Genomic DNA, 19,224 nt, shown 5'->3' with positions numbered 1-19,224 from the left:
TCAAAATATATGTATCTGAACGTACCAAAATTTGATAAGATTCATAATATTACAAACTAGCGTATGTTTAAGTAAATTAGAAATGATTTTAAAAGTCTGTGAGAAGAGAGACAAATTTGATTAAATAAGTGACAAAAATTAAATTATAAAGAAATTTCTAATACCTTAAAAGACATTTTTGACCATTTTCCATAATTATAATGACCATACTAAGCAATAAAATTCACTACACATGTCATGCACTAATTGGTTTAAGCAATAATTGGAGCTTTTACCCATCAATTTGAACTTCCTTTTTTTTCTACACTAGGGTTTCAATTTTGAGATTCTACCGGAATGTAAGGCGTTTAGGCTTGAAATCCATAAATATAATACTTGTTCATAAAGTATATTGCAGCAATATTCAATTCTCTTGGGTCACAAAAAATTTAGTTGAAAAAATCAAGGTAAGTTTTTTCCCACCAATTTGGAGCTTTAGAATGACTAATTTTCAGTTTTGATTTTGTATGTAAAATAGTTCATACTACTAGAATCAAAGGTTTTTTGAACAGTGAATCAGTGGAAAATTTATGTTATAAAATATGATTTTTTTGACTCATTTCCCAACGAACATGCTCATGCTCAGTACGAGTGGGACATAGATTATTTAGTGAACTAGTGGAGAGCTTTCTAATTTTTTAATACGAAAACATAACTTTTCTTTTTCCTAACGGATTCAATCAAAATATGTGTGGAATAGCTATCGAACATTTTTCAGTGCGAAAATAGTGATTTTTTAGTAGTGTCAATACTTGAAAAAGTATGAGCAATCATTGTTAGTGAGCTATATTCTGGTTGTTTATTTTGGTTTCTTGACCACCAAGTAATTCATATGCACAGAAGCGGATTAAAGATTTAAACTTTATGAGTCTGAATTCGGGGTTCTATCACAACTTGTTTGATTTAGTGGTTCAACAACATTAGTATAATGCCACGAATGGGGTCTGGAAATGATAGGATGTATGCAGAACTTTGTGGGTTGTAGTCGAATATTTGTGGTTATTTAGTGTACCTTTAACACTTATACTTAGTTCGATCCAATGTTATTGTGTTCGAATGAATTCATAACTTATGCTCTACATACACCCCTGATTGGGTCTCACCTCACAAGCATTCTAGTTGAAAATCAAGGTAAGTCTTTTCATCAATTTAGAGCTTTGAATGACTGTTGCAGGTCTGATTTTGCTTATACATTTGAATATACATTTGTTTGTTACCTCCACTATACACTCTATCCTCCCTAGACCCTGCCTGTGGGATTACACTGGGAACGTTGTTGACCCAAGTCATGAATGCACCACAAAGCTTACTACTTGCTTCCCTTTTTCACTTATTCAATTTGCTTGAAAAAAATATGGTCAATTTCTCTTCCTTGTTGATTTTTCTTTTGTGTGTAACTGGTTCATCATGTCAAGTAATTCATATACATTGTGCTCAATCTATAGGCATCTTCCTTTTTTTTTCTTTTTTTCTTTTTGGGGATTCAACCATGTGGTATCTAGGATCCACTAGTTCAACTAATCCGAATTTGCGTGTCACGGGCTCTAGTTGAGTTCCCACAAGGAATTACTTCATCTCTAGGTCTTAAACCCAGAAACCTTTGGTTAAGGGCGCAAAGAGAACCATCCATCTCACCTCAACCCTTGGTGGTAAAATCTTCCCCCTTGGCACGTCGGTTATCAAATAAGTGAACTCTAATTTTCTCTTGAATTTTTGATGTACTGTGCCCGCTTCAGCCAATCAATTAGAAATGAAAATGATTATTAGTTGAAATAGAGTTGTTTTCATCATGGCTTTGATGTATAGTAGAATTTTCCCCTGATTTGGCTAATAATCGTATGCTTTTGTTGCTTGAAAGGTTTCTTCCGTGTGTCATGAATTTGGGATTATACTTGGTATGTTGTTGTTGTTGTTGTTTTCTTTATGAGTTTTATCGTGGTGTATAACCAGTTTAGTTTGTTTCTAGGAATTCTTCAGGAGGCGAAACAACAAAGAAACAGAACAATGTGGTACCATGTGGCAAAACCATCTGAGTTTTTGGTGATCACTGGCAGAGGAATTGATGAATTGAAGATTGCAAAGAAAGCCCTGGTATTGCCATTTCAGAAATGCACTAGAATCGATGTTTCCCCTGTAAATTACACATTTGAAGTCAATGCCATGAGCACCGAAAAACTATGCTTCCTACTCCCTGCCGTTTTCACTATTGGTCCTCGGGCTGATGACCACAACAGCCTTGTCAAATACGCGAGGCTTCTTTCTCGCCATCAGCGCAATTCTCATGATGTCAAGGAGCTTGTTCAAGGCATCATTGAGGGAGAAACGCGTGTCTTGGCTGCTTCAATGTCGATGGAAGATGTCTTTAAAGGCACAAAAGATTTCAAGCGCGAAGTTTTTGGGAAGGTTCAGGTGGAGCTCAACCAATTTGGACTTCTGATATATAATGCTAACATTAAGCAACTAGTTGACGTCAGAGGCCATGAGTACTTTTCATATTTAGGCCAGAAAACTCAAATGGAAGCAGCAAATAAGGCAAAAGTTGATGTCGCTGAAGCAAAAATGAAGGGTGACGTTGGTGCCAAACAGAGTGAAGGATTTACAATTCAAAGTGCTGCAAAGATTGATGTTGAGACGAAGGTAGTAACCGCCCAAAGACAAGGTCAAGGTAAAATGGAGGAGATTAAGGTGGGATCAGAAGTTAAGATTTTTGAGATTCAGCAAGAAGCTGAAGTGTCTGAAGCAAATGCGAAACTCGCAACTAAGAAGGCAGCATGGTCACAGCAGGTGAAGATGGCAGAGGTGGAATCTGATAAAGCCGTGGCAATACGGGAGGCTGAGTTGCAGCAAGAAGTCGAGGGAAGGAATGCCTTGACAAAGACTGAGAACTTCAAGGCTCAATTCCTCAGCAGAGCTAATGTGGAATATCAAATTAAGGTGAGTCTTAATTGTATAAGTGTGTTTCAGTTCCTGTATCTGTTTTATTTTATATTACACTGTTTCCGGTTTAGTCTACTCCAAGAGGAATGACACATTCTTATATTTGAAATCTCTTTAATTTTGTACTTCCCGTTTTATTGTCAATGGCATGCTCTTACATCCATAAAAATGTCAAAAAATGTTTAAGACTAGAAGTTATAAGGATACTTTTGATCAGTACAAAAAATCTTTCTTTCTTTCTTTCTTAAACTTGGTTCTGTCAGCAACGTATAAAATGAAATGAAGTATATTTATCCATTGATGTTTCTAATGGATCCGATTGAATTTTTCTTCGCTTCGACAGTTCAATGGTCTCTAGAATTTCTTTTTACCTTTGACCAAGGGAAAGGATCTGAGGCCCTTGAATAATTTAACCTCTCTGATAAGCAGAGCCAGAGCCAGAGCCAGGTAGGGCCGAAGGGGTTCCAGAAAATTACACTGTTTATGTATGGTTGAAATTATTTTTTATGTATATATAGTAGATGTTGAAACCCCCTGTGGCTTCTTCGTGTGTTGGCCTTTTCAAATTTTGAACCCCTTAAATCCTGTCCACTGCTGATAAGCATTTAACAGATATTAGATTTAATATATAGTTAATGGTCTACTCAAAAGTGGCTTCATGGTATGCCATTGTGATCTATAGAATTAGAATGTCAAAATCTTATTATAGATGCTTGTAAAAATCCAGGTGCAAGAGGCAAATGGGGAGTATTACCAAAAGCAAAAGGCAGCTGATGCAATACTATATGAGAAAGAAAAATTAGCACAGGCTCGAAGGGTTGAATCAGACGCTGAAACATATGCGAAAAAACAAGCTGCAGATGTTGCGCTTTATACCAAGACAAAAGAGGCTGAAGGACTTCTGGCTCTTGCAGAAGCAGAAGGGATTTACATACGCACACTGTTGTCAGCACTGGGAGGAAATTACATCGCGTTGAGGGATTACTTGATGATTAACGAAGGAATATACAAGGATATCGCTAAGTTCAACGCGGATGCTATCAGAGGACTGCAACCAAAGATCAATATTTGGTCAAATGGTGTAAGTGAAGAGGAGATGAGTGATGGAATGAGTACACGAAAAGGAAATGGAGCTATGAAGGAGATGTCCGAACTTTATCGGGTAATCCCTCACTTGTTACAGACTGTTAATGAGCAAACTAGGATGCTGCCTCCACCATGGCTGAGTACTTGCAGCACCAACAAGGCCACACCAAGTGAATCAGCTTAATGGTTTCTAACATAACCTTGATACCTAGCTTGCAAGTTAATATTGTTGGTTCATTGGGAAGTGAGGGAATTAATTTTAGATTACTATGCTTCAGTTAGTATGATGTTCACAAAGATACTTCTTCTTTAGTAGGTCAATAAAATGGTTGAGAAGCATGAGTACTCAGGTTCAAATCTCAAGGTGATTTCGTTATATTTGCCCAAACTTTGGTGGATAGAGCTATCTTGTATTTATGTTGGTGGGAGATAGCATGTGTTCCATAGAATTAGTTAATGTGCACGTAAGCTAATCCGGACACCATGTTTATAAAAAAAAGTTTTATCTTTCTCTTTTTGTGGGGTGATAAATGTTAGGAATTTATACTATAATGGCAAATTCTCACAGCTTGTACACCAAATTAAGATTGTGATGGTGTGACAAGTATTCTTCCTGTGAATTCGAGTTTCGTGTATGGAGTTGTCTTTGGTAGGATGCGTTTTACCCCAAATGGAACTTCCTGAATAGTGGTGGATGTAGTTATTTGGCATAACCTAGTATTTTTAATATAAAGTATAAATGTGTCTGTATAAATTATGAACTTAGCTATACGAGCCTTAAAAGGTTGAATCCATCAAGTTTAACTTATGAATCTGCCCTCATTTGAAACCTCACTAATCTAAAGTATACATATACAATGATTAACAACAATTCTTGTACTGCACGTACATTATTAAATTTAATACAGCATTTTTTAGGTACATTTGCGCATTAAACTACGTGACGCATGTGATGTGCTATCATAATATTTAATTACTTCAATACTTTAATCAATTATCTTTGTGTTATTTCCTGGTATTTTCTTGTTTATAGTGTGAACATTAGAAATTCTTTAATTGACGGTTCTCATTATACTCTTAAATTTTACACACACATTTTATGTTCATTTTGTCTATATATTGAATTATTTACTTGGCCTTTTCATATATTTTCTTTTTTATATTTTGAATTTCTGATGAAAATTTTAACTTCGCCATCGAAGAGTACGACTCGTGTAACTCGTGTCTTGGATCTTCACCTATAGTGTTTGATTTTTATGACATTGTACCAACATTTGACTTATACTTCAAATATTTTAGTTTTTGTTTCCATTTTTTACATAGTACTCCAAACTTGATTTTATTGTCATTCTACTAGAGTCTATATTGTCATTCTTCATATTGATTTTGGTCATTCACCGTCATTGACGCATGCAATTAGTCAGTGTGAAATAATTTAAGAGTTAACGATAAAAATACATTTAAAATAACAAGATCTTTTAAGTTACACACGACTAATATCAATTATTCGTCAATTAATTACACACTTTAATTATCACATGTTTCCTCTTTTTACTTGAAATATCACCATCGTTCCGTTAAAAAAAGTGAATAATTAATAGTTAAGGTGTGTTTTGATAAATATTTGGTGATCACACCTAATAGGTTCAAGTATAAAACTAAAAAAAATCGAAATACTTTAAATGTATTTTTGACCCTTCACTCGTAATTTAACTTTTCAATATCATGTTGAACTCCAAAAGTTGCCAAGAAATTACAAGTTTTGTTATAAGAAATTGTTTTCACATGAAGACTAATTATGGAGGAGGAGGAACGTAATACTAACTTTGACCCCTTCCTCCAAAAGAAAATAATAATAATCTTTTGTTGGAAGAAGGAAATACATAATATTAAGTTACTAACTTTGACCCCTTCCTCCAAAAGAAAAAAAAAACTTTTGTTGGTTTTCCTCCCCAAGTATGATACCTGATTAAATTTTGATTCATGTCAAAAAATACACTTACAGTAAATCTCTCCTTAATAAAGACAATTTTATATCTAATACTCAATCCTAAAGATAACTTGTTTAACCTAAATTATAAGTTTTATATTCTTGGTCTAAATATCAACTCAGTCTTAACATGGACCTAGCTAGTACTTTTCATTTTCCACGTTAAAGTATATGACTTAAACAACCTTTTTTTGGGGTTTCTCACTTGGTATTCTATACTCGTATTTGAGTCCGACTAAATATGGATTCACATAGCTAGGCTCTCTTAATAGGATTTTTTTCATTTCTAAAAGCTCAAACTTGAAATCTCTAATTACGGATAGAGGAATTTCAATTATCTCACCGGTATCCGGATGGATGACATCAACAAGTTATAGGTATATATGTAACTAAAAAGTCAATAGGAAACATTTTTCTTCAAACTTCTATCAATATAATTAATGATATTTGGTGCCAAGAATACGTGTCTATTTTGGAATGTCAAAATTGAATTCTAAATTCTAAATTCAACATTCCTAGTTCTTACCCTATGGTCAAATCAATATCTAAACAACACATTGTTTTTCCAATGTCAAACTTAAATAAACTAATCCACATATATATATATGATGAGTTTTTTTTCACTTTATAAATATCTCCCTTTATTTAAACAAATAATTTAAAAAAACAGCCTTTTGTTATAAATTAAACTGGTTTTTGTGAATTTGTTCTTTTTAAGATAAGTTTCAATTTTAAAAAAGTAATTTTGATCAATTTTTTAAGTGATTTTTTTCCCCACTCACAAAATTACAACTTTTTTTTTTTCAATTTGAGTACATGTTCAAACACAACTCTATTTTCAAAATACAATTTTTGACTTTTTTTCACAAATACTACTACTACTACTATTTATTAAGTGTCTTTTTTTTCATGTCCAACACCTACTTAGTCATTGATCACCTAATTAAATTAAAGTATATCCATATATATATTTGCCTATAAATACATCAACCTACCTTATATTTTCATTCAATTCCCATTATAATCTCAACAACCTCTATAAACTTTCTCCTACCCCTTCAAAAAAAAAACTCTCCATCACCAAAAACCAAAATACAATTTTTTTTACATAAAAAGATCATGTTTTTTCTTAAAGGATTTGTTACATTTTTACTTATATTCTCTATTTTCACTACTCCAAATGTTTTATTATTAGCAAAAGCATCAAGGCCATTGGATATGGGAAAATGGTTGAAACAAGAAAAGACTCTTTTAACATCATTGCCTAGAGGTTCTGATCCATCTTCCGGTGCTTCTCCATGCACCAACATCCCCGGCACGGGCGGCGGTGGCTCGTGCCCATAAATCGATAAAACCAGGCGAAGAGTCAAAATTACTGTCTTTTCTGTTGTTTCATTCTATATACCCTACTAGAAAAACGCAAAATTCCAAAGGATTTCACGTTTTTTAGTAGTGATATGTAGGGCCATGTCGCTGATCATCTTACTTTTTATCATCGTGGCGTTGAGCTATCTTTGAAGGACCATTCAACAGTATCGTCATCGCGGTAGAGTTTTTGTACCTAAGCAACACGCATGCAGTGACATGGATCTTCAAGGAGGTTTCGTGGTGCTTAAGGAAACTTAGAACGTAGAAAATTAATTAAATTATTTGCAATTGTAATATGGCTTCACTATTTTTTTAATTCTTTGGTTTGTTTCAAAAAAAATTATGTAAATATATAGTGATATAGAAAAAATTATTTAAGGTTGTGAATTTTGTTCGATTCCTGATTTATATATCGTTTTCAATTTTCCTTGCGCTTTACACTACTCGGCAACATCTCGAGTCGAGGGTCAACTAGAATGGCGGAGCAACCTTATACTCGTCTAAGAAACAACTTTCTTATATTTTAATACAATTTAATAAAAATCTCTGGCTCCGCTTCTAGCTATGTTTATACCACTCTTCCTGAACTCCACTTATGAGATTACTTTGGATATATTGTTGGCGTTATTATTGTTGTTGCTTACAACATGGGAGAAAAATTGTTAAAATAAATAATGCTACTCATGTGCATTAGTTTATTTTCCATACAAAGTCCATGTCCAACTAAATCAACGCATGCAACACAAGGCTCCTTGTTGCCTTCTTTGAGGGTATAACCATATGACGTTTGAGATATGTGTGGAATTATTAAACATTAAAAAAAGTCAAGAAAAATAAAAGATTCGACGATCTAATCAAATATGACAATATTACGGCTCAAATGGAAGTAGCAGTATCTACTCAGATACCATAGTCAAATGGACATCTTTGTGGGAAAATTGACGCCATTGAACCGAAGCTCTCGAGCTATGCTATGTGATATATTTTTATTACTTACAACATGAATTTCTCGACCTGCTGATGCATCTTACAACAGCAAAGTATTAATAGCATACATCAAACATGGAGGAATAAAAAGAACAGGCCAAACTTCTATAATTGTCAAATACTCAATCTGAGGAGCAATAGCAAAGCCATGGTTTTTCAAGTTAAAATTTGAAACAAAGAAGCAGAAGCACCCTATACATAATGTTTCCTGTAAAGACGAAAAGGCTCTTCTCAATCAAATGCATTATTACAAAGGAAAACAGAGTAAACATTCAAGGCTAGGCTCCTCTATAGAAGCTTTCAAAGGCCATTTGAAGGCCTAAATACTCCATACCCGTTGACACCGCATGCCAAGTTCGAGTAGTCGGGGATGGGATACTGGTGACTACCATCAATAGTCCCATTCCTCATCCCGGGAAATGATGGGTCAGAACCCATCATTTGCCACTGGTTAGGAACTAACCCGTCCATATGATGATGCCCATTATGGAGTCGAGGGTCGGTCTGCATAATCATATCACTTGCACTATCAAAAAGGCCTCCAGAAAAGTTATGCTGGAACACGTCATGATAACTTCGTGATCGTTCAAACCTACAAGAGCTCGATGAGGGACCTAGATCAACTGGCGTGCCGATATTGCCTGGGAAAGCGAAACCCTGATTCAGATGCTGCAATCCACTGCTAAAACTTTGAAAGCCTGAGTCGGGCATAGAAGTTCTTCCAATCCCATGATCGTCGTTCAGTAAGTCGTTAATAATATCAAGATGAGGAAATTCATCAGCTGATACACTCTGGGGTTGGCGTCCAGACGTGCATGCCAGAGAATCAGGAAGGTGATCATGTGTCCTGCTGTTTACAGCCTTGAACATATCAAAGTTCCTAATTCCATTTGATGCAGAAGGATGATCTTGAGACATACTCCTGCTGCTGTCCCTTTGGGGACAATCCCATTGCAATCCGTTCTGCATGCTGCCATTATTATTCACCATTCCATATGAAAAGCTTGGTCTGACAGAACTTGGTTCTGCTCTTTCCAAGCCCTGCGGTAAATATAACGCTTGAGAAATCACTGGAGGCTGTTGAGAGTATGAATGTGATGAGTTAACTGCTGAAATTGGAGAATGAGGTTGACCAAAACTAACTGGAGTTCCAGAAACAGGACTACCCATAATTGCGTTCCGGTAGGACTGAGTAAGATAACTGTGTGTTCCTGGTGAAGGGTCAGAACCCAATCGCCCAGCAGCACTCACCGAACGAGCCAGAGATGGCATTGTCTGAACCATGGAAACAACAGGAGCAGCAGGCTTAGGTCCAGGAACTAGAGGATCACACAAAGGTCTTGACATGGCAGGCACATGTTGCCATTTGAAACTTTCTGTTGTAGTAGACACTGTTCCTTGTTGAGACGAGGGGCCCTTCCCAGCCGTAACACAAGTGGCCTGAACCGCCTTATCCTTGACCCTTGGCTCTATGGTTTTATGAGGATCAGCTTTCAACATCACAGCAGTTTCAGATGAATTAGACACCAGAGCTGGCTTATCAGCAAGCTTGGGACCATCTGAAGATGATCTTTTAACCAAAATAGGATCACTTGTGACTGGGATCTTCATCTGTGACTTTTGCTGAACATCAGAGCCTGCAACTTTTGGAAGGCTTCTGGGAGAAGACTGGACACTTGACTTCTCCTTGGAAGGTCTCTCTGTGTCAGCCTTCCTTGACTTCCTCTGCGGCGAAGCTACTACTTCCTGCTCAGAGTAAGAAAATAGAATGAAATTCATACCTACTGGAACACCAACAGAAACATAGCATCTACAGAAAAGAAATTTCCTATAAACTCATAATGGGAAAGGTACATGCATCTTAACAAATAGAGGCAGTTTACTAGAATTTTCAGTATAGTAATTCCTTACATGAAAGTAAGACAATGAAGCTCAATTTCCAAGAGATCTTTCTTTTCATGCATTTTTTTTAGTTTACTGTGTAACAAATGTGACAGAGGGGAGGGCATTTAAGGTATATCAGGTCAATGTCGTGAAGTAATGAGATATTAAGGAGGGAGAGAAAGGAACCCCAAAAAAAAAAGTTTCACCAACATTGAGTGCTATCTCCTAGGTAAAAGTCATACTTATGAAGATCAGCTAGTTCAGAAAATGAATGGATACAGGGAAGATAACAACCTTCTTTGTGTCTCGCTGCTCACTCGACAAAAGCACAGAAGACTGAGGCTCAGCTGCAGGCGCCCTGCAACTCATATCACTTTGCTGCCCTACATCCGAAACAGCATCTAACGGCTGACTTAGTGTTTCACTAGCCCAATCAGCGGCTTTACAAGTTGACTTGTTTCTCTGGTTTCTCGCTCTGAAAAGTTGAAGCATAAAGATTTTAAGGACAACCAAATTTCAAATATATTTAGAATACACACCCCACCCCAAAGAACAAGAAAAAAAGAGGTTACCTGCTTGGTGATTTCTGATTTTTATGGTTCGAAGATGTCCATCTGCAAGGCCCACTCAAAACCACTGAAGGAATTGAGTCTGTGGAACATGTTGATGAACTATCATCCATTACAGAAGGACTTCTCCTTCCTGCTAACCCATTTTGCACTGCTGAAAGGTCACTTAACCCACTGCAGCTAGTTTCAGTGGAAGGATGAACTTCCGAGCTGTCAGTACCCCAATTGACAGGACTTGCATCTCTGTCATCAGAGTCGGGATTAATTACCTCTGGGACACAATCTATTGAATCAGAAACATCCGATACTGCTTCCAGTACATCTGGTTTTCCAAGCATTGCTTCTGGCTCATCATTCATGTACTCGTTTCCATCACAAATAGGTCCATCCAGATCAGTCTTATATAGCTCCACCACAGCAGATTTTTCATCAATAGCCTTATCCTTTATTTTGTGATTATTCCGCTTCTGCTTAGCCTGACATACAAAGCAAGCATGATGAATATATTTATCCTAAAAGCAAAGATCCTACTTCATAGATAACACCATTCTGAACTACTCTCTTTCTTTGTTAGGCAAAAGCAAAAATATTTTGCTCTGAACATTAAAAAGGAAACTGACAATTGTGTGCTTCCATGTAACAAAATCACAAAGGATAGAACATTTGCGTCCATCTCTGCAGAGAAAGATTACAGTTTTACGTCACTCCCTCTCTCATTCGCTTTTTTAATTTTATTGTTTGTTTTTTTAGGTTGAAAGAGGGGCGGAGGAAAACTTAGGAGATAAAATGAAATTATCTTCACCAACAATTTGATTCTTCTACATAGCATTCATCATTCAACATGCTTTGACAATTAATTGTTGTTCAACTGTTAGCCTATTTAAAATTTCTGAAGAAAACAAAAGTGAAGGCAGTAAGAGGTCGCTATATGCAATTTGCAGTATGTCCAAAAACTACAAAATTTTAGCAAATACTGGAAGCCCGAGACGAGATTTCCAAGCAATAATTACCAAAGGAAGATGCTTGGGTTCATAGACAAACAGATCCAAATTGATTGCTTCTGCTACAACGTAAGCTCGTTTTTTATCCTACATAACATTAAACACTTCCCCTTTACTGGGATTTCACTGGGTATGTTGTTGTATAACATTAAGCACTTATTCGATTTAATGTGTTAGATCGGACAATCATGGTACACAATTTAGTAATGTGTTATCCAGTGTTTGTTTGTACTCTTGCATAGCTAATCATGGTAAAATGCAATACATCAAAAAAAAAATTATGAAGTAAATGTTCTATTGAAGGCATCAGGAAGATGCAAATTAGTTACAAAAGTAGAAGCCAAAACAGTTGGTCTGCTGGCTCTAGTACAATTATGCTAAAACTAAGGAGCCAACAAAATTTTAAAAACTATCCAGGGAATCTACATAGGACAGTTGGTGTACTATTGTATATCCAATATCACATGGAATAACAATACATGGATTAAACGCCAAAAGATAAAACTACCTTTCTAGTTTCATCAAATTCATCAACAGTTCAAAACTTATTCAATTTTATATTTACAAAAGAAACCCATCTTTCAAATTCTAACTTATATATATCATTGTTATATCAAAGAACTAAACGCTCTAAAAAAAATAACCATTGCATTTACAAATACCTTGTATTGCCATCCCTGCATAGCTTGTTTCTAAAACAAACTACTAATAATAAGCTAGTTGCCAACCCCGTCACTGACAGATGAATGGCTTTAAAAACAGAATTCAACTCAATGTCAAGGGTTCCACTATCCAACTAGGAGATGCCACTTAAGAACCCCAGACCTCCACTATTGGACAGACCACCGAGGTGATTGTTCGTCCATGATAATAGATTCTTGACAACGGTTACTACAATATCAGAGCTCTTCAAAAAAATTTGTACATAGATCATATGAAACACAATACCTGCTTTTTCTTGGACTTCTTTTCCTTGCCAGATGCTCGTTTAGCTTTCTGCTCAGTTTCAGCCAGCCAAGCAGCTTCCTCTTCACGGATGAGCTCTTCTTGCCTCTTTAAAGCAACAGCCTCCTGATATGCAACCTCTATTTTACTACAGAAGATAAATGAAAAGGTTAATGTTAACAATTAACAGCTGCACGGATAACAAACTGCTGCTAATTAAGAAGTGGGAGACTGTAGCCCCTTGCAATGAGAAAAATGCAGTTACTGATGCAACTGTTTAACTATTTATGTTAGTATAACTAATTGTCCAGCACAGAAAGAATTAATAAGTAAGACATTAAATCGAGTACATTAAAGACATGCATATAGCCAGCTTGTATGAATGTTTGAGCAACTAGTCACATAATATGAGCTTCCCCTTTGCCTGATCCGATATAGAAATGAAGTTTCAAACGTTTGTTTCCTTCATTTCCTACCAATCAGTTAACATCAGCATGTATATAACATGTAAAACCTTTAGGCTCTAAGAAAGGGGATTCAAGAGAAGTCTATTCTTGGACCTCCTTTGGTCAAAGTATCATGATAATTGTATGAAGGCTCGCTACTAATGTCTGGCTTAGTTTGGAGCAAATCCGAAATTGAACGACGAAAGGAAAAGATACTTTGATTTGCTGGAAACATACCTTATCCGACCCTGGGGTCAAACCATACATAAGTTGTACATGAGATATCACAGAGAACGCAGCAAAATATACTATAAATCTATAATTTGCAAAATAGAACCGAGAGAAATTTTCAGTACATCTCAAGTCTAGAGAAATAGGAATCAAGAAAGAAGTAGACCAACATAGACTTACCATTTAAATAGCAAGGTCAAAGAGAAACTTATGTTCCTGACCTTTTCTTAAGCATTGTCTCACAATTAAGTGTCAAAATATGCAAATAATTGATTAAAAGAATTTACCTGAAAATCTGTGCGAGGACAAATATTTCAATGGTTCGACGACCTAATTCAGTTAAACGCCTCTCATCACGCTCAATTGAGTCTTTGTTAAACTCATCTCCAGAAGTGCCATCCTGAAACAAAAGGCAATGGTACAGTAAGCAAATGCCTCTGCAGTATGGATACATGTTACCTGCTAAAAAGAAAGATAAACTGCAAGTATGCAGAGCACAAGCCACGAAAGTTCACAAATAGCTCACAAGATCTGATTACAAAAAGGGACTTGTCATATAAAAGAACAAAATATATCTGTCATATCCACCCACCCACCTAAAAACATTGTTGGGGTATTGGGGATCTGAGTTCTTTTGTGTGTGTGTGTTAGGGGGAGGGGGGAAGTATCAGGAGCAAAGATGATTCTAAGTTAAACGGCTTTTAGTACACAACTGTTTGACGTACAGTTCTACTCTCCACTTGCACAAAGCCACAAAATTCTTTTCAAGTATGCAATTTCTAAACATGGAAATGTATTCCAGCTGACATCAACATAGTAAGCATACTTTTGACATTTGCCGGACTCCTAAATCGAAGGACCAGATATGTCAGAAAATATACAAAATAAGCAAACAAACAAATAAAACCAATGACAAGCAAGAAATAAGAAAATCTTAATCATCTACCGCAACTGATTAATATAATCAGTATGATAGCAATGGACATTAAAAGCGACATCTTCTTCTTATATATAAATGTAAACCTCCAGTGAATTGTTGGGTTAACATTCTTATCAATTGTTAATATCCTTATTTTTGAGAAGAAAAATTGCTATACATGTATTTCTGAATATCTTTTTTTAGCTTTATATAGCAAAGAGGAACCTATTTTAGCTACTATCACCATGGAATATATTTGGCTTATAGTTTTAACAATGGCATTCTGTCACTCACCTTTGTCCGATTTTGAGGGCCTTTCTCATCCTTTGGAGGCAATGGCTCCAATGCAGCACTCTCAAGCAATAACAAGACATCATCCACCAAAACAAACATGTTTTTCTCCAAACGGACAATAGGAACCAGTTGTTCCTCTGCATCCAAATTTTTTGCCTTACTTTTCTTGCCCACTGTCTGGCCTTCAAGGGACCTAAGCCCACTGTACAAGGAGTCCATGACAAGAGTAGAAGTAACCTCTTTCTCTATGAAAAAGTTCTTGACAACCACTTTTAAAATTGAATCTGATCTCTCCTTGGACATGCGGCGCCTAGAATTTTGGTCCATCCCCAGCCAAAAAGCACAGAAACTGAAATTTCATTACAAGTAGTCACTAAGTTTAGGTGAAAACGCTGAGAAAAATGATCAATGGAAGACTGACGTCAAAATCATAAGCATTTCTCTCAAGGAGATGAGGAGGAATCTCGTTTATTCGACATAAAAACATTAACCGTGAGTTATTGGACACAAACAACCCAGCTAGACTAGATACAGCAGGGAGCACAAACCAAAATAGAAGCTAGAGGTCTATAGAAACTAAAAGCCTGTTAAACATTGTCAATAGTTTAAGAAAATTGACACCCCTACCTCGACCATCGCGCTCTATCCTCTATCAACTTCCCAAGCTTTACTCGTCGCTCTTCCACGAAACGGCGACAGATTTGTTCCACATTACTCAAATATACCCTAACAAGCTCCCTTCGATATTGACGGTCAAGGCAACGGAAGGGACGGTCTGCTTTCTCCCTACAGACGATTGTAGCAGTTCAGCATCACAAGGATTATAGCAGTATAATCAAGTAATCACTGTTTTGAGACCCATTTAAGCATGAATGGCCCTGCTTAAGAGCAACTCACTACGATATAGTATAAAAGACAGTATTCTAATTCTCAGAAAGAAGGATTCAGAAAAGAACTGCAATGCATCCTCAAGCTGAACTAAAACGTAGTTTGAAGATTTATGTAAAACAAATGGAGCCTTCCAATTTTGTGATCTAGTTGGCTTGGTCTATAATGGTCTAAATTGCTGATTGGTTGAAACATCACAATATGCAGCAAGTGCATACTTCAATCATGTCCATGATATTCAAGGTCAAATTATAATAGTACAGTATTACAAGGATAAAGAAACATGAGCATGAAACATATGGAGGGGAAAAACAGATTGATCTATCGCATGAACAAGGTTTGTAACACATACACGGTGAGAATAAGTTTTACTTGAGATTAATCTCCGTGTAAAGCTAAGAAAAATAGAAATCTTGGAAACCCAATTCAATGATGTTCATACTTCATGTCAGTATGTCCTCAGGTCATGTCATACCTATGGCATGTTCAAATCTATGCTTGAGATCAACCAATTTGCAACTTCTTTTATTACTCAAACTGTACCTTTTACACCCCCCATTCACAAAGTATACATCAAGGATCACTTTGACATTTTCACAAGGTGGAAGAAGCACACTAATAGTGCATCTGCTAAACCTCTTAAGGTAACAAAAGGTAAATACATTTGGAAGATGATGGATGAAAGCATGACCAATGAATTAAAATCACATTACAATTAAAGAAGAAGGGTACAATTAAAGAAGAAGGGCGATCTTTTCCATGGCTCAAGATGCAATTTAAGGGTAAAACAGAGAGCTGCAGTAAAGGGAACCTAATAATAAATATCTAAAATTAGAAGGCCTCGTTTGTTCATGTAATGTAGAAGAGAAACAAACATTAATCTAAAAGGTGTCAAATATGAAGGACTTGTAAAAGACCTGATTACTTGAACTTGAGCCTTTATTATGAGTGAATCAGCATCGACAAAACCATCTAAAACTTTCGACAGCTCCATAAACTTTTTCCACCCCCAATCATGCTCTTTCTTCCAGAAACGATGTAATGTATCTGCAGAAAATTTGCAACTGTATATTAATGTGAGCACAAATGGAACCAAAAATTCAATTGCAAAGAACGCACCCAATAAACAACCTGAATACTTGGACTTCTTTGGGTCTTTGTTCACCACAGCAATAGTGAATTGAGCAAAATGACTCCAACCTGTTCTTATCAAAATAGAGAATGAAACATCATAACCATAGCTAACACATCACTTTCTAGATAGTTAGTAATGAACTATCACAACTTTTTTTTGACTATTTGAACTTTCTTTTCTTTTCTTTTTATGACAGGGGAAACTCGCAGCCGCTACCCTTTGGGTGCGCACAGGGTAAAACCCCCACTCCTATGCAATAGCTCGCAAACCACATAGGAGAGGTAACCCGCACTAGGCAAGCCCGGTGCGACGAGCTCGACCCAGAAGGCAAACCCCTTGCTTTCGCTGGCAAGGGGTTTCGAACTTGAGACCTCCAACATGGAAGTCCCAAGCCCAAACCACTGGGCCACCCTGAAGGGTTGACTATTTGAACTATCACAACATTATCGCACCTGGAAGGAGCTTGTCATGATTAGCCACACAGAGAAACAATGAGAGATGGTTGCAAACATCACATCCCTGAGGGTATATCAAAATGTACCTGCCGCAACAGTTGGGAGGAAAATTTGTCAGTCACTCTTAATTCATGAGCTGATAATTTCCATTCGATAAAAGAAAACGAGCATATGATGATACAACAGATACTGCTTTTATTGCATTTCCCCAAGTAACTTCCACTTTTATGATGAGAGCGGCAATTATGATAACCCAAACTCCAATTTTACAATTACCATCACCAACCTCCAGATCAATATAACAAGAATATAACTACTGTGCCAGCCACCCATCTGCCTGAAACTAAGCTAAGTTTATTTGGTTCAACGATGGAAAAGAGGAAGGAAACAGGAATGGGAATTGATCATTACTTTCCTTTGGTGACCTATTGATCATTCACTTCTAGAGGAAAGTAAAAAGGGTTTACCTTGTTGTTTAACACGTACTAAGAAGAATATAGTGGTTTTCATTCAATTTTCTCAAGGGTTGAAGAAAGATGACAAGGAGAGGCTTCATGTACCTAGTCTTTTTTTTATCTAACCAAACCACGAAAATAACTCACTTCTCCAATTTTACTAATTTTCATCCTACTAATATAAAATATCTTGAAAATGATAATAGCAATTAATGAGGAACTGTAAATAAGAGTCAATGCAGCATCAATAATAAGAAAAGTTTATACATAGAAAGTAAAAATAGTTTTTAGCTAAGATGCTCGGACTCGGCAATTTTGGTGCGGCAAACGTGTCGACACAACATTGACATGGGTAAGGGTGAGGGATCTGTGTCGGATCGGGTCAAACAAGATTGGGTGTGTTGACCAACAATTTGGAGAAAAAAGTGAGATTTTGATATCTCAAAGTAAAGATTTGAGTAGATCGGAAACAAAATACCTTCAATTCTGCTGCTATATAGTAATTTATACCAGTCCTTTTGTCTCCTTTGAAGCTTTTTTCTTGGTAAATCTTCTTGTTCATGTTGGCTGTTGCAGGTTTCTGAAATTTAAGAGCTCTACGATTTCTATTTTGGAACAGAGAAGCCTAGAATTGGTGATGCCTTGGTGGACTACTAGTCTTTGTGTGTTGTGAGTTTTATTGTATTGGGAAAACAAAGATATGGAAACTTGTTGGGGAAGAAGACGGAGGAGAGAAAACAAAGCAGAGGAACAAAGATGAAGAAGACGACTAAGACCCCAAGACTAATATATTACCTATTTTAATTGACCTTAAGTCCTTTATTAGCTGCCATCTTTATTGTTTATTATATTAAGGACAAACATATTATATATTTTTTGGATAAAATGAGATAAACATAACATATTAATTAGAGTTCATAAATGAGTTATGTAATTATAATAAAAATTGCCGAGTCCACGCACCCCTATCCATATCTATATTCATATCCATGTATCTTAAAAATTAGATCATGAAGAACCTGACATGCGGATCTGCACCCGTGTCGGACACCCGAGTCCGAGCAACTTAGGTTTTTAGCATAGCATCTAGAATAAGACAATTTGTCATCGTTGAAAATATAAGATATAGTTATTGTATCCAACAGTGTGGCCTAGAGGTCACTAAACCAGTGAATGGAGCCTAGGGTTCAAGTCCCTATAGAGACAAAAAAAGGTTAGATGATTTCTCCCCCTTTTTGTAGCCTTGGTGGGAGGTAGCAAGTACCCAGTGTAATCGTTGATACCCGCATCCTGGAAACTGTCCCAGATAACACCTATGTACTTGTTCTTTATGTAACCACTCTGAGAAATTCAAAAGTCACTTTCTTAGTCAATTCTCAAGAAACAAGTTTTTCTAATAGTTTATTCTCAAGTCAATCACATCCCATTTCCTCTAACTATCAATGGTCTACCATCTCAAGGTTCTCTCCGAGGAAATTGTCACTCAATTTTTAGTTCATACGAACAAACAGCAAGACATCCTTATGGACCATCCTAGAAGATCTCAAAAGTCAGTATATTTATTACAAGCTTGGTTCATTTAGAGCACACGCCCC

The 19,224-nt window shown here is 36.4% G+C and overlaps 2 protein-coding genes across 4 annotated transcripts in view; one reads left to right on the top strand and one right to left on the bottom strand.

Annotated features, from left to right (window-relative positions):
• Positions 1-288: 288 nt before the first annotated feature.
• On the top strand, positions 289-4,572 carry LOC125860643 (flotillin-like protein 6). The gene is made up of 3 exons (XM_049540641.1): positions 289-446; positions 2,006-2,973; positions 3,704-4,572. The coding sequence occupies exons 2-3, from the start codon at positions 2,044-2,046 to the stop codon at positions 4,244-4,246; spliced, it is 1,473 nt and encodes a 490-aa protein (XP_049396598.1). The 5' UTR covers positions 289-446; positions 2,006-2,043; the 3' UTR covers positions 4,247-4,572.
• Positions 4,573-8,519: 3,947 nt separating this feature from the next.
• The window catches only part of LOC125859587 (TNF receptor-associated factor homolog 1b-like), a 170,291-nt gene continuing 159,586 nt past the window's right edge, over positions 8,520-19,224 (bottom strand). For all 3 annotated transcript variants that reach the window (XM_049539369.1, XM_049539368.1, XM_049539367.1), the window contains 10 exons: positions 17,172-17,260; positions 16,716-16,784; positions 16,502-16,631; positions 15,324-15,482; positions 14,697-15,045; positions 13,771-13,883; positions 12,810-12,954; positions 10,864-11,336; positions 10,586-10,766; positions 8,520-10,153 (listed from right to left, as the gene is read on the bottom strand). In XM_049539369.1, coding sequence (XP_049395326.1) covers positions 8,708-10,153; positions 10,586-10,766; positions 10,864-11,336; positions 12,810-12,954; positions 13,771-13,883; positions 14,697-15,045; positions 15,324-15,482; positions 16,502-16,578 — 2,943 coding nt within the window. In that variant the 5' untranslated portion in view covers positions 16,579-16,631; positions 16,716-16,784; positions 17,172-17,260 and the 3' untranslated portion in view covers positions 8,520-8,707. The remainder of the gene's footprint in view (positions 10,154-10,585; positions 10,767-10,863; positions 11,337-12,809; positions 12,955-13,770; positions 13,884-14,696; positions 15,046-15,323; positions 15,483-16,501; positions 16,632-16,715; positions 16,785-17,171; positions 17,261-19,224) is intronic.

This window comes from Solanum stenotomum, chromosome 3, assembly GCF_019186545.1.
Source record: "Solanum stenotomum isolate F172 chromosome 3, ASM1918654v1, whole genome shotgun sequence".
NCBI classification, from domain to species: domain Eukaryota; kingdom Viridiplantae; phylum Streptophyta; class Magnoliopsida; order Solanales; family Solanaceae; genus Solanum; species Solanum stenotomum.
This window is presented reverse-complemented; position numbering and strand designations above follow the sequence as displayed.